General features: G+C 37.7%; 1 protein-coding gene across 1 annotated transcript in view; it reads left to right on the top strand.

Moving 5' to 3' along the window:
* Positions 1–12,648, top strand: part of bicc1 (BicC family RNA binding protein 1) — a 68,540-nt gene that overhangs the window by 30,830 nt on the left and 25,062 nt on the right. The window contains exons 3-5 of the mRNA XM_023327847.1: positions 4,154–4,223; positions 11,463–11,542; positions 12,097–12,255. Of these exons, the coding sequence (XP_023183615.1) occupies positions 4,154–4,223; positions 11,463–11,542; positions 12,097–12,255 (309 nt within the window). The remainder of the gene's footprint in view (positions 1–4,153; positions 4,224–11,462; positions 11,543–12,096; positions 12,256–12,648) is intronic.

Here is a 12,648-nt window from a genome sequence, read left to right as displayed (position 1 = left end):
ACAGAGACCCAATTTTATGACGCTAAATTACAAAGTCACTTTTCATTTAAGTCACATTTGATATACATACAGCATTTTTATAACAACTGAATGTAACATAGTTACTTGATTGTGCTATAAAATAGCTGGAAAAAAAACCATAAACTTCCCCACCTGGTGGCCAAGCAGTGCTTTTTGATTCACGTCCCACAGATTGTGTTGACACTATTTTTCAGCGGGGGTTTTTTGTTTTATTTTTTTAAGAAGAAAAGTAAAGAAATATTACTTTGGCGGCTTAAATAATTAGGTTTCCTCTGGTTGAGGATGTATATATTTGACTAAATGTTCGACTAGGGTGTTTGCAAATCTTCCCCCCTTGTAATTTGTGTTGCCTTTTCATAATTATGTAAACATTACTAGCCAAGAGGGGTAACAAGGCGATAGCTGCGAGTTAGCACTTGTATTCTTAACACGGCTGTTGAGTCTCGAGGGGATGATTGAGTCAGCTCTGTCCGCCTTGAGCTCCGCTGTCTTTAGCCTCTTAACTCTGCCTTACACCCGACTAAAGCCCTCTCCCCGTCTCGCTCCACGATCACACATTCCAGCTGAACTAACAGCTGCACCGTTGCAGAAAACAACGCTGCCATGCCGATTTGCTGCTGTGACAACCCGGTCACATGCATTGACTACATGTGCTGTCTTTTTTAGACATTTCCTTCGTTTGTGATGCTACACATTGCTCAGACTTCTTCGCAGCTGAAAACCTCAACTACCCAATCAGTGTTGTTAATAGGATGCCATGAAAACCTATCGCAGCAATGTCTGTATTTGTTCAGGTTAGGAAAAAGGGTGGAGTGGCAGGAAAAAAAGAAGTGTGGAATAGTAAATGTATAGGTTTCTTAATTTGTTCAAATACCTTTAGCCATTTCAAGGCCCTTCGTGAAAACAAACACCATCCAGCCCTTTAAAATGGTGTGTGGTCTGTCAGAAATCAGTCCCATCTGCTGCGTGCTGCCAAAAACAGCAAAGCTGGACAGGAAGCGGGTTTCTCTGAACAAAGCCCTTTTTACAGAAAATGTTGACGACTCAAGTGCTTGAAGATACAAGCGAAGGGCCGTGATGTCATTTTCATGATAAATCTTTTTTCTTTTGTTTTTTGAAGTTATTGCAATTTACCTTAGCTTAAAAAAGAGCAAATTTGAATTTTAAAGTCACACTTTTCAAATACAATTTTATCTAAAACTCAAAATGGAATCAGTCATGGTTTTATATTTAGGCCATCCTTGCCTCCGTAATTACACCAACCTCTGAGAACTGGCTGCAGTATTATTTTTGTTAAATTGCAGTGTTCTAAATGAATGCCTCTGCGATAAAACCCACACAATGTCACAGGACTTGAAGCAAAAATAAAATAAAAAAAGGTGAAAATAGAAAAAATAAAAAGCATGAATTGATGTGGATTGGTTTCCCTTTGTATCATTAAGCACAAAATACCATTTTTTTCCTGCTGTTTGTACCATGTCCAGCTGTTAGCGTCCCGCTCTGGGCTGAAGATGATTTATTGGGCTTCCTCGAATGTACTAGATGACGGCCGGGTGGGTGTCCTGTAATAGATTAGAATTACTGCCTCAGGATAACATGAAGTACCCAGTTAGGAAAAAAAAAACTCATCAGGTTAAAGTTTCAGGCCTGTATTTTACTGCATGTGAAGTCATTGATTTTATCGCAGAAAGAAAAAAAACCTCCACAGACAGTAGGGATGGCAACATTGTACCTGATTATTCAACTGATCAAGGATCAATTTTAACCACCTCGGCTTTCGTTTAGAAATTTGAGTGAAGAACAAGAGCAAGACCAAAACAATGAGAAACAGTTCATAATAGTGTAGTTGTTATTGCGAATGCTGTTGTGGCATCTCATTAGAAAGCTAACCTACAGCAGGCCTTTGACTAACTGTGGAAATGTACTAATGTGGTTCTCTATGAGGCAATGGCAGTGAAAGTGGGCACTAAAAATTTTTTATTGTCCACATAAACTATTTGTTACAATCCTATGACATTTTCAGCTCTAATAATATTTGGCTTTATTTTTTTTGCGTTTTATTTCACAAGGTATCAATTTTGTGATTGCTTCATCAGAACAAATAAATGCTGATCTGTGAAAGTATAGATTGCTCAGCCAAAATATCCTTAGCCATTGATATTTTCAACATTTTCTCAAATTAAGACCACACACTTTACTGTGTTTTGTTCAGATTCTGTGTGATGGACCAGCAGAAAGCGGTGCATAATTGGGAAGTAGGAGTGGTATGTGGTTTTCAAACGTTTTTACAGAGTAAATCTGAAGAGTGCTAAGCATTTGTTTTCATCTTTGCTCAGTCTGATACCCCTAAATGAAATAAAATTCAACCAATTGCCTTTAAAAATAAGTGTGATAGTACACAGTCTTTATGAGTATGATGTAAACTTATGAGAAATAGAAATGTTCTGTGAAGGCTTCAGAGCTGCTGAAGTTGAGCATTTTCATGTGCTAGAATGGCTCAGTCAAAGTCAAGATCTGAATCCACATTAGGAAATGATATAAAGCCAAAGCTGGGAAAACAAAACCCGAATGTCTCACATTATTAAAGGCATTTGTTGTGCTAATGTGTTGCGCAAGAAATTTGCCTTGCATTATTTTGCTTTAATCTGTTTCAGATGGATGTTGTGGTGTTTCAAATCAGAACCGACGCACAATTGTTGTTTTTGTTTTGCAGCCTCTAAAAATGCCAATTTTTACCAAGCCTGTTCGAAAGATTGAACGTTGCGTTAGAGTTTTCATCGAGCTGATGATCTAGCCTGTCCATTTTTATATGTGATTATAGGGCTGGGATGTAGGAAACCAGTGAGGCTTGAAAGGGCTTCCAGTCAACCATCACAGACTCAGAGCGTAAAGCTGCAGAATGAAGAAAGGCATGTGTTGGACTTTTTCAGAGCTCACTCTCTGTTTCTCAGGTGGGCGCGGGTGGCAGTGGACAAGCTGTCAAACTTTATTTCAAAGGATCCCAAACAGACTGTGCTGCTTCCAAAGGACCATGTGGAGAAATTAAACACATACCTTGTTGGGTATTTGGCACCAGCTGCACGCTGCAAAACGTTATCCTGGCACTGAAATTAATAAACAAGAGAAAAGTCATCTCATTTTGGATTTTCTGTCCGTGTTAATAAGCTTGAACATCTGCAGGGAGTGCTAATGGGGCTTAATGTACACTGATGTCCATCTGACTTGCACTGTTTATCTTATGGCTCAATGCAGTTGTCCACTGAGATATATTAAGTGGTGGCTGGCGGTGGTGTAATGGCTTGACACGCTCCTCCAGTGCTTCGTCACGTGGCCGAGACTTCGAGAACTTTGACAAATTCATATCTTCTCCACCCTGAAAGAACAAACCCCTGGAAAGTATGAAAATAAACAAAAGACTGCAGGACGTTTGAGAAAACAAGGATGGAACGTCTTGAGGAGGACAAATCCATTAGGACACAGCGATCATTCCTTTTCTTTTTTTTTTCTTCTGGTGTTATTCTGTTGGCCTTTTGTCCCTCTCCACTTAGATTAACCCCTTCTTAGGACGAGCTTCTTCTGAAGAGCGTTGTTTCTGGATTGCAGCTGTTAATCCAGCCGAGGTGAACTCCTTATTGCTCAAAAAGACAAGCGGGAGTTTATTAAGAAACCCAAGTGCCTCCTGAACACCTTCTTACTCTTTTTATTCCCACTTCCTGCTGTTTGTTTTTTTAAACCACTCTAGCATATGCTCTTGGTTAGATTTGTCAAAGAGTTCTTCTCATAAAGATGTCTTTTTTTTCTTTTTCTTTCTTCCTTTTTTTAGTTCCAAAGCTAAAAGTCCTCTCTGTTTTGATTTCCTTTTCATTTTTTGGTGGGATGAATTTGAACCCTGAGCAGAAATGTATGTCTGGAAAAAAGCTCCCTGATTCAGCAAATAGGTTCAAAGTGAAATCTAGTAATAGACGCTGTAGCTCCTCTGACTGTTAGAGTATTTTACTAGTTCTGTGTTCATCATCACTTTACTCCTTTAACAGTTAGACACAGTTTCCTTGCATCTTTCCAACACACAGTGTCTGCTAATGTCATTGTATGTATGATGAACTAATATCTTCCCATTTTCACTCTTTTTCAGATCATGGATGAAACCCAAACACAGATAGCCTGGCCTTCCAAACTGAAGATTGGAGCCAAGTCCAAAAAAGGTAAAAAAAAGAAAGAAAATTGTGTGATTATTATTCCCTTTTGACAAGATGGTGACTTTGTAAGCAGTTGAAATGGTAGCAGGGATTCAAACAATTCTTATCATGGCTGAAAATGTCCGCCTTGAAACTGGAGTGTATTGTTCATAAATGGAAATCAGGACAATGATCTGGATTTTTTTGTTCCTAATGTAGAACAGAGTCATTTATCCTTAAGCACTTATTGTTACTGAGTGACAGTCTGATACTACATTATAGTTAGTATCATAAATGCACGTTTACTTCAACACATGAAATATAATTGTTCATTTGTTCTACCTGGTCTAGATTGGTGTTTTTGGTGTTTTTTCTGTCTGACAAAAAATTACATGTTATGTTTCAGGAATTCAGTTTAGGCAGAAACTCCATTTTTGATCATTTCAAATATTCTGCGATCAGGATATCCCTCATAATGTAGGATTTATGTGAGAAAACATTTTTTGAAGAGTTTTCTCTTCTAAAAATGAGAAAGCTCATTTTTAGAGATTTCTCTAAAAATGAGAAAACTCACATATCCACAAGTTTTCCAGAAAAAATAGCACCACTATGCTATTTTTTCCAATGCATTTGGAGATAACTCATACATTTCATGAGTTAGCTCATGAACTTAAACTTATCAGAAATGTACCCTTCTGCTTTCTTTTAGGTACCCGATACACTTGTTCTGTCCCATTCTTGTTATCGCCGTGGAACTGTGATTAAAGGCTTTGTTTTCGTCTCAGCCGTGGCTGAATTGATAACCTGACAGTTTAAAGAGCTTTCTGTTTCTGTCGCTATAAATTCAAAACAAATTGCCCCAGTTAGTGGACTACTGGACTACTAGTCTAAGCAGCAGGTTGAACTGTAAAAGAAAGCTGCAAAAATACATGTTTCCTGAAAGCATACATAGTTATTATCCTCCTTGTGTGCCCCCTGATTTTATTTTTATTGTAGAGTGAAATGCTTCCACACTGACACATCCAACACTCGTGGAAGGTAGAACGTTTGAAATGACCGGTTCACTGACCGAGTGAAAAAAACCCAACATTTTTTTTATTGTTGATCCCCTGATTATGATCTATTGTTCTGAAGTCAAAGACCAAAGCAATGTTAGTCTTTACTGTGATGTTGTTTCTGCCATGCCTCTTCTGTTTGTGGATGTTTGTGTCTGATGTGCTGAGCTCATAAAATGTGCTCGTAAAATGCGTGGCCAGTATGAATATGTTTATTTGTGAGAGAGGACAAGTGACGTGCAGATTAGTTTCTGAAGTCGAACATCTTGTCACCTTACATATTTGCTACATTCACAGTTATTTGTACTAATGGTGAGTAGTTAGAAGTTAGGATACGCTTGAGCTGCTTTGTGATTATGATCTTATGGTAAAAAATACCACAGTTTCAATGTTGTTACACAAACAAAGACTATAGCATTATCCAATCGCTTTTAGTTAAAGCAAAAAGAATTTCTGCTCCTACATTGATTACTAAAGCTGAAATGAGAAAATTCGGTTTACTACGACCTTCTCTCTGCCATTTTACTAACAGGATTTTAAAACATAAGTGCCATTTGACAGAAAGTCTTAGCTGCTAAGAAATCCTAACATTTTACAATCTGGTTTTATATAGCTATGTAACTAGAAGACCCTAATGATGAAAGAGGAATTTTATTTTATGTGACTGTTGTTTTCTAATGCTCCCATTTTCATGCTGATTATGTCATCTATTGAAAACAAATATAACATATATCAGTCAGTAGCTAGTTTGATGGAAAAGGCATTTTTGTCATAATCAGTGTCCAAAAACAGGCTTTAATTTAAAATTCACCACTTAGATTGAATTTCAAAAATGTTGCATCTAGTTATGTTTTGTGTAGATTTTTTTTAATTTATTTAAGAGTTTATTTTAACAGTGAGTGTTGTCTTAGCCAGATGTCTCGGACAAAGTTATTAGAATCAGATGGATGAGAAGAAGGTATTTCTACGTTGCACTTGCATTCTTTAGTAAAAAGCTAATTGAGCCATTTGCACAGATGAAAGCTTATGTTTTCCATTCCTCGCAAGCCAATAACTTCATCTGCACGCAGGACTTTTTCTTTTTTTTTCTTCCTTTCTTTCTCCTACGGAGGCGGAGGTGTGGGAGTCGAAGCTCTCGTGTTTATTGGTAAAGTTGCTCCAGCATTCTGTTACCAATAAAAGATTCGCATGGTTATTTAAAGCTCTTCCGGGAGGGACGGACTGCGGAGGAGGAAAACGGGGGTGGAGGAATAGGTGTAGCTCTGCCCGCTTTGTTTCCCCCAGGAGAATTGCCAGCGCTAGTCTCCGAACCAGATGTGCGATCCACTGACATCATGTAACTTCCTCAGTTAGTCGGCTCAGACAAATGTTGAAGGGATTATGGGGGGATTCTTTAACATTTTTTCCTCTCTGATACAAAATCAACTTTAAGTCCTGGCAGTTCATACGTACATTACCCTTCATTCACGCTAAGGGTCCCTTCATTCACAAAGCCTGCTTCCTACACCGGCTGGCTGTGTTGTTGAAACCAAGAAAAGCAGCAGGGAGAACAACTTGTGGGGAATCACTTGGTTACCTTATGAGTGTGGGAACTGTCGGAGTGCTCCAACGACTTCCCAAAGAAAGGAAAGGAACAGGTCGAGGAAGCTCATTAGCTTCCATTTAGCTTTTATCTGCCAAGATCAAGAGAAAGGGCATTTACTAGAAGAGATGACAGAATAAAATTTCACACAGCAAAATTAGAGTTTAAAATGAAGTTATTAAATCTGTATTCGGTAATTGTGACATTAAAAACTGCGATCTCTGGCTGTTCCAACAACTCAGGCTGCGTTAAAAGTAAATGGTGTCAGGTTTTGCTGTAGCTACCTTGCTGTATTATAGAATATTTTTTAAAGGTATTCAAACTTTTTAGAATCTAGTTGTGTCTTAACTACATGCAGAGAGACATTATGCAATTTGTTCTCAGCCTTTTATGTTTTCTATTATCTGCCTAGCTAGAAGTAGGTAGCTACATTCGGCTAGAAGTTATCTTTTAGCCGAATGGTTTTCAGAATGGTCAGGTTTCTCAGTTGAAAGGCACACTCCATCAGAAGAGAAAAGTTAATACTTTTACTCAAGACTGGCTGCAAGGACAAGAACAAAGTTCTTGTTAGCAAGGATCATACTTCAAAAAACAAAAAAACTGGTAAAGAGAACTATTTTCTCTGTCCTATGAAGTAAATATTGGCCTTAACTTTTCATCTTCTCAGTATTTTCAGTTCAAAGTGCCTCACAAAATAAAAAAATAACATGAGAAATGTAACATATTAGATAAATGAAGTAGGTTAAAGCACTGTGAATTTGTTTAGATCTACATACGAATGCTATTTGTTGGCGCTACTAATGACATAGCAGACAAAGAGTTTTCTGCAAACCAATACAATACAGGCCTTAGGAATACTCAAAACAACACATTTTACAGCTATTTAAGTAATTATTGTTTTGCTGCAATTTGTCCCAAACATGTTTTATTTAAAGGCAGCTGTCACATCTATAAACCTTGCTAATTGCTGCCTATAAAGACAAAAATAACAATGTTAATGCCGAAACTCTTGTTTCTAACAGTTAACATTTCCTGTTCTGCACAAAACTTTCTTGTGGTTCAATGTTTATTTCTTTAGAAGTGCTGTCATTATTTGTGTGTTACAGTAATTCCCATGGTTTGATTTAAATATGTTTTTTATTTTTTTATTTTACCATTTTTCATGCAAGTTATCTCTTTTTTTAAGAGGGGTATTATTAGTTTGTTTTTTGTTTTTTTGCTTTGCTTTGTCTGAAAACAAAACCTTGTTGTCTGAAACAGATAATAAATTAGCACATGGTTGCAAAGAGGATTCACTTGGCCAGATTAAAAGTACCTTTTGGAAATATCAACCTTTAAGGCATTAAACGTTAAACTTTTCATTAAGCCCCACATTTTTGTATTGAGATGCTTTTTATTGCTCTCATATTAAATGTTGTATCTTTATTAAATGTAAGCATCGAATAATCATAATCAACAGTAATGAAGGTTTGAAAACATCAACCTGTGTGTAATTGATCTATATATTGAGTTACTGAACTGACTAACTTTTCACTAATATTCTAATTTATTGATCATTGTTATTGAAACTGTCATGTAATACTTTTACTACTGCTGTTATTAATTCCTTTTAGTATATTTTATTTTGAGATGCAATGTCATAAATACAAAATAAATGTGCACATAACAAGCATAATTAGTACATTACTATTGACTGGTATTTTAAATGTTATAGAAGCTACATTTAAAATTACTTAAGACGAAGATCTTCACCGCATTTGTTTCTCATCATGTCATAACAAATAAAACACAAACCTCAATTGCTCAGCCCTTAAAGTAACAGACGACTCAGCCATTTCTCTGGTACTGAAATGTGTTTTTAACTATTTTAATCTAAAGTCATGTTTTTCATAGCTCTGCTTATTTCCTTGGAATTCTGTGGCAGTGTTTCCTCTGCCATCTGGTGTTAATTTGCAGAAACCCATCTCAATTGATGGGAATTGTATGTTTGTAACTTCTCCACATTCAGTCTAGCACTTTATCCAACAAAAAATTAAAAAGAATCAGCCTCTCTATTTCATTTATCACCTGCAGGAAGTAATATCTGCAACCTGCAGAAGTGTGATAAGTCCAGTCAGTAGCCTGAGGAGCTAGCAATCAGAAGAAGCACACTGCCAGTGGTTTAATACAGTGTGCACTCATGCCTGTCTTCCCCATAAAAAAAGCATTTTGACCAAAAAGTTAACTCAATCTGATCATATTTAGATTCCAATTTTTCAGGTTCTATTCTTTGTTTTTGTATGAAAATCATTTTAATAGCCCTTCCACGACGCCAACTGGAACTTTCTCTGTTTCCGCAGATGTTTTTGAATGGAAAAAGCCAAGCCAAACTCTCTTAATTCTCTTCATTTGTGTGGTATTTTCTAATGTAGCTGGAAAAAAAAAATCCTTCGGCTTTGCCAGTGGAGAATTCTGGGTCAAAAGGTTTCTCCTCTGTCAAGCAAAGCTGCGTGCAACTGAAAAGGCTAGCTGTCCTCAGCTGCGAGTCCAGCCCTTGTTGTTGTTTGTTTTCATAGCTGTCGTGTGAACCAAATTATGACTTAAGGTGTTCATTTTTTATTCCACAATCAATCACCTTAGAAGAGAGGAAGGGGAGAAAAAAAATGTACCTAACACACTCCAGAAATGCGGGGGTGTTCTACATCACGACTGCAACACTCGTTTAGGCTGGCTAATGTTTGCCAGATGTGCTCTGCAGGTTAGTTGGCGGACACTTAGAGGAGCCAGACTCCCCCTAATGGTCACAGTAAGTTTTGTGGGAGGAAATTGAGAGCTTTTGGTTGTTTACAGCAACAGCCAAATGATGGGAAAACTGCCTGGAATCAGCAGTGAGGCTGTGAAAAGTCTCCAATGGCTCTTTGTGCTCTTTTTTTTCCCTTTGTGTTTCTTTGTTCTACTTAGGCTGTTTTATGATTTCACTCATGTGTTTTTTCATATTCTTGATAAAATGTGGTTGTTTTGTTTTTTTTTTTGCAGTTTTCTGACCCGTCCTGGAGATTTTACCAGTCCTGCCCTCTTTGAGACTGACAACATGCAACTGTGAAGCTAAAAAAATAAATGTGATTTATTGAGCTCGGTGTGCAGCTCGTACTGTAAATCCGAGTCCTGGGGTGTTTTTTCTGGGGAGGGGTATTCCTGGAAGAGGGGCTTTGGTGAGCTTCCTGCTACTCCGCACAGTTTAAACATGGGCAAATGAACTGTAAGAGTGCAGAGTAATTTGTCCTCTTTCTATGGATCCGTGTTTGTGTGCTTTTGCATTTGCAAAAGGGCAACATGTAGGAATTTGCCCGTTTTGAGCCTTACCTGGGAATCGTTACATTCTCTCTTTTGGGGATTTTTTTTTTTTTAGCTGAGGGAACACTGTTTGTTTCTTCTGAATAAATCTCTGTTTGCACGCTCTTATGTTTGAAACATCTACAAGAGCAATAAGTTAGAATATCATCAGGTAATGTATTAAATAAAACAAGTCAGATTTCATATAGATTAAATACACTTTGGGACATTTTTGTCTGTTAATTTTTATGATTATTGACTACAGCTAATAGAAGAACACAAAACTCAGTTTAATGAGCATGTCCATGTATTGAACTCGGTACTTGGTCGTTGCTCCTTTTGCATGGATTACAATTTTAATCCAGCATAGCACAAGATAATTAGCCTATGTTAAGGTGCTAAAGAAGCCCAGGTTGCTCTAATCGTGGCCTCCATGTTCTTGTCTGGTTGACAAATATTTGCTGCTCAGATTTCATCAAAAGCTATCCTTGTGTTTAGCAATAAAGCAGAACATTATATTAATAAACAATACATGAGTCCTCAGGTTTACTTTTCCTGCTGTATCGGAGCCCACTGTGGATGTGTTGCATTTATTCTGAAATTAGATGTGTTGTGTAATATTGTTGCAAATGAAACAAATAACCCAGTAGCCTCTCTTTTTGAACTTTATCTTGGAACACTCAAGTGGCAAAAGTAAACCCGCAGTGTTTCACTTTGCACAAAGCAACTAATAAAACCGCAACCACCCAGCCAGGTGATTATGAATGCCTGCTTGCAAATTTAGAAAATATTCCACTTTCTGTTACATCTAAGCTAGTGGTAATCTTTTTTTCTCCTACTATTCTCTTCTAAGTGATTGGTTGTGGAAGATTATATGAAAATCAAGTCATAATTGGGTTCACACCACAGCTAGTGTAAATTGGTAAAAAAAAAATTTAAAAAGATGGAAAAATAATTCATAAGTTAGCTTCCCAGGTTTTGAGACAAGGATGTGCAGAAAATCAAGATGTCACTCTGTTTTTGCAATGCTTTACATGACAGGCAGATTTTTAGCGTACTCTAAAGAGCAACAAATGGCATAAGTCCACTTCCACAGGGAGCCGTCTGACTGCTTGCAGACTTCATCGAGATTGCACATATCAAAACAGTAATTATTCTTGCAGAGCTTTTCTCCTAAGCTCACTAATTTGCTGATAAATGCAGCCATCTTTTGTTGAATGGACTTTAAGTTGTCTCTTTCTTTCGCATTCTGCCACTAGTCCTTATCGGCGCCGACACCTTCCCACTAAATAACAACGCTTTGTTTCTGTGTTTCAGATCCACACATCAAGGTATGCGGGAAACGAGATAACGTGAGGGAAGCTAAATACAGAATCATGTCTGTCCTTGACACAAAGGTAAAATTAAACTCTTCCCCCCTTTCTGTTTTTTGGCTCCAAATGTATTTCACTGCAGTGCAAATAACAGATTGCACACTGACTAGTCTCCAGTCATGCCCAATGCTCCTATATCTATGTTGTTATGGATTTAAGTGTTTGTATGTAGCTTCTTTGCCATAGCAACACAGACTTTTGCTTATTTGGAGCGCTGCACTGTAGCGCCTCCTAGAGGAAAAAATTTATTTGTGCAGATTTAGTTTTGTCTGCACACTTTTACATGTTTTTGTCATTAAACTGTTGTTTTAGTCCATTAGATTTGACTCAAATATTGTATTTTTGATTGATTTCTTAATCCTCCTCATGTTGCTCATTTTTCTGAATTAATTTATGCAAGTATTTAGCAAAAACGGAAATTCAAATAAGGTCTCTTTGGAGTAAAGTTTATTTTAGAGATGAATTAGGGGTGTTTCTAATAATCTGCATTAACGCTGTGTATATCAATACATATAATTTTTAGATGTAGCTCAAAGTTACTTCTCTACACTATGCACCTCTGTGTTTCTGCACATTAGAGCAACAGGGTGACGCTGAAGATGGACGTTTCCCACACAGAGCACTCGCATGTCATTGGCAAAGGTGGGAATAACATCAAGAGGGTGATGGAGGAGACGGGGTGCCATATCCATTTTCCTGACTCGAACAGGAACAACCAGGCAGAGAAAAGCAACCAGGTTTGAGACTTGTTCATTTTTTATCCCATGAGCCCAAAATGTCATCCGAAATTGCAATCCAATCGTCGTCTTATAATGATTGATTCTCCGGGCGTAGTGGGTCGTTAAGTCGATCTGTGAGTGTAGGCTTTTGTTTCCTATGCTAATTGTCATAAGATACCAGGCTGGATCGTTTGTACAGTGTCCTGTGATTACTGGCAGTTACAGAGGGAGTCGGGCTGGATCCTGCTGTAATTCCCGGCGAAGTGTAGCACTAAGCCAAGCGTCACATTCGCATCTATTACCAGCTAGTCTCCAGTGCGTCATTGTATAACCCACTGGGAAGTCCATCCATTATTGAAAAAGTTCAGGTCTGATCTCTGCAGCCCAGTACAGTTTGAATGTTTGGCACCG

Source organism: Xiphophorus maculatus, chromosome 22, assembly GCF_002775205.1.
Source record: "Xiphophorus maculatus strain JP 163 A chromosome 22, X_maculatus-5.0-male, whole genome shotgun sequence".
Classification (NCBI taxonomy): domain Eukaryota; kingdom Metazoa; phylum Chordata; class Actinopteri; order Cyprinodontiformes; family Poeciliidae; genus Xiphophorus; species Xiphophorus maculatus.
This window is presented reverse-complemented; position numbering and strand designations above follow the sequence as displayed.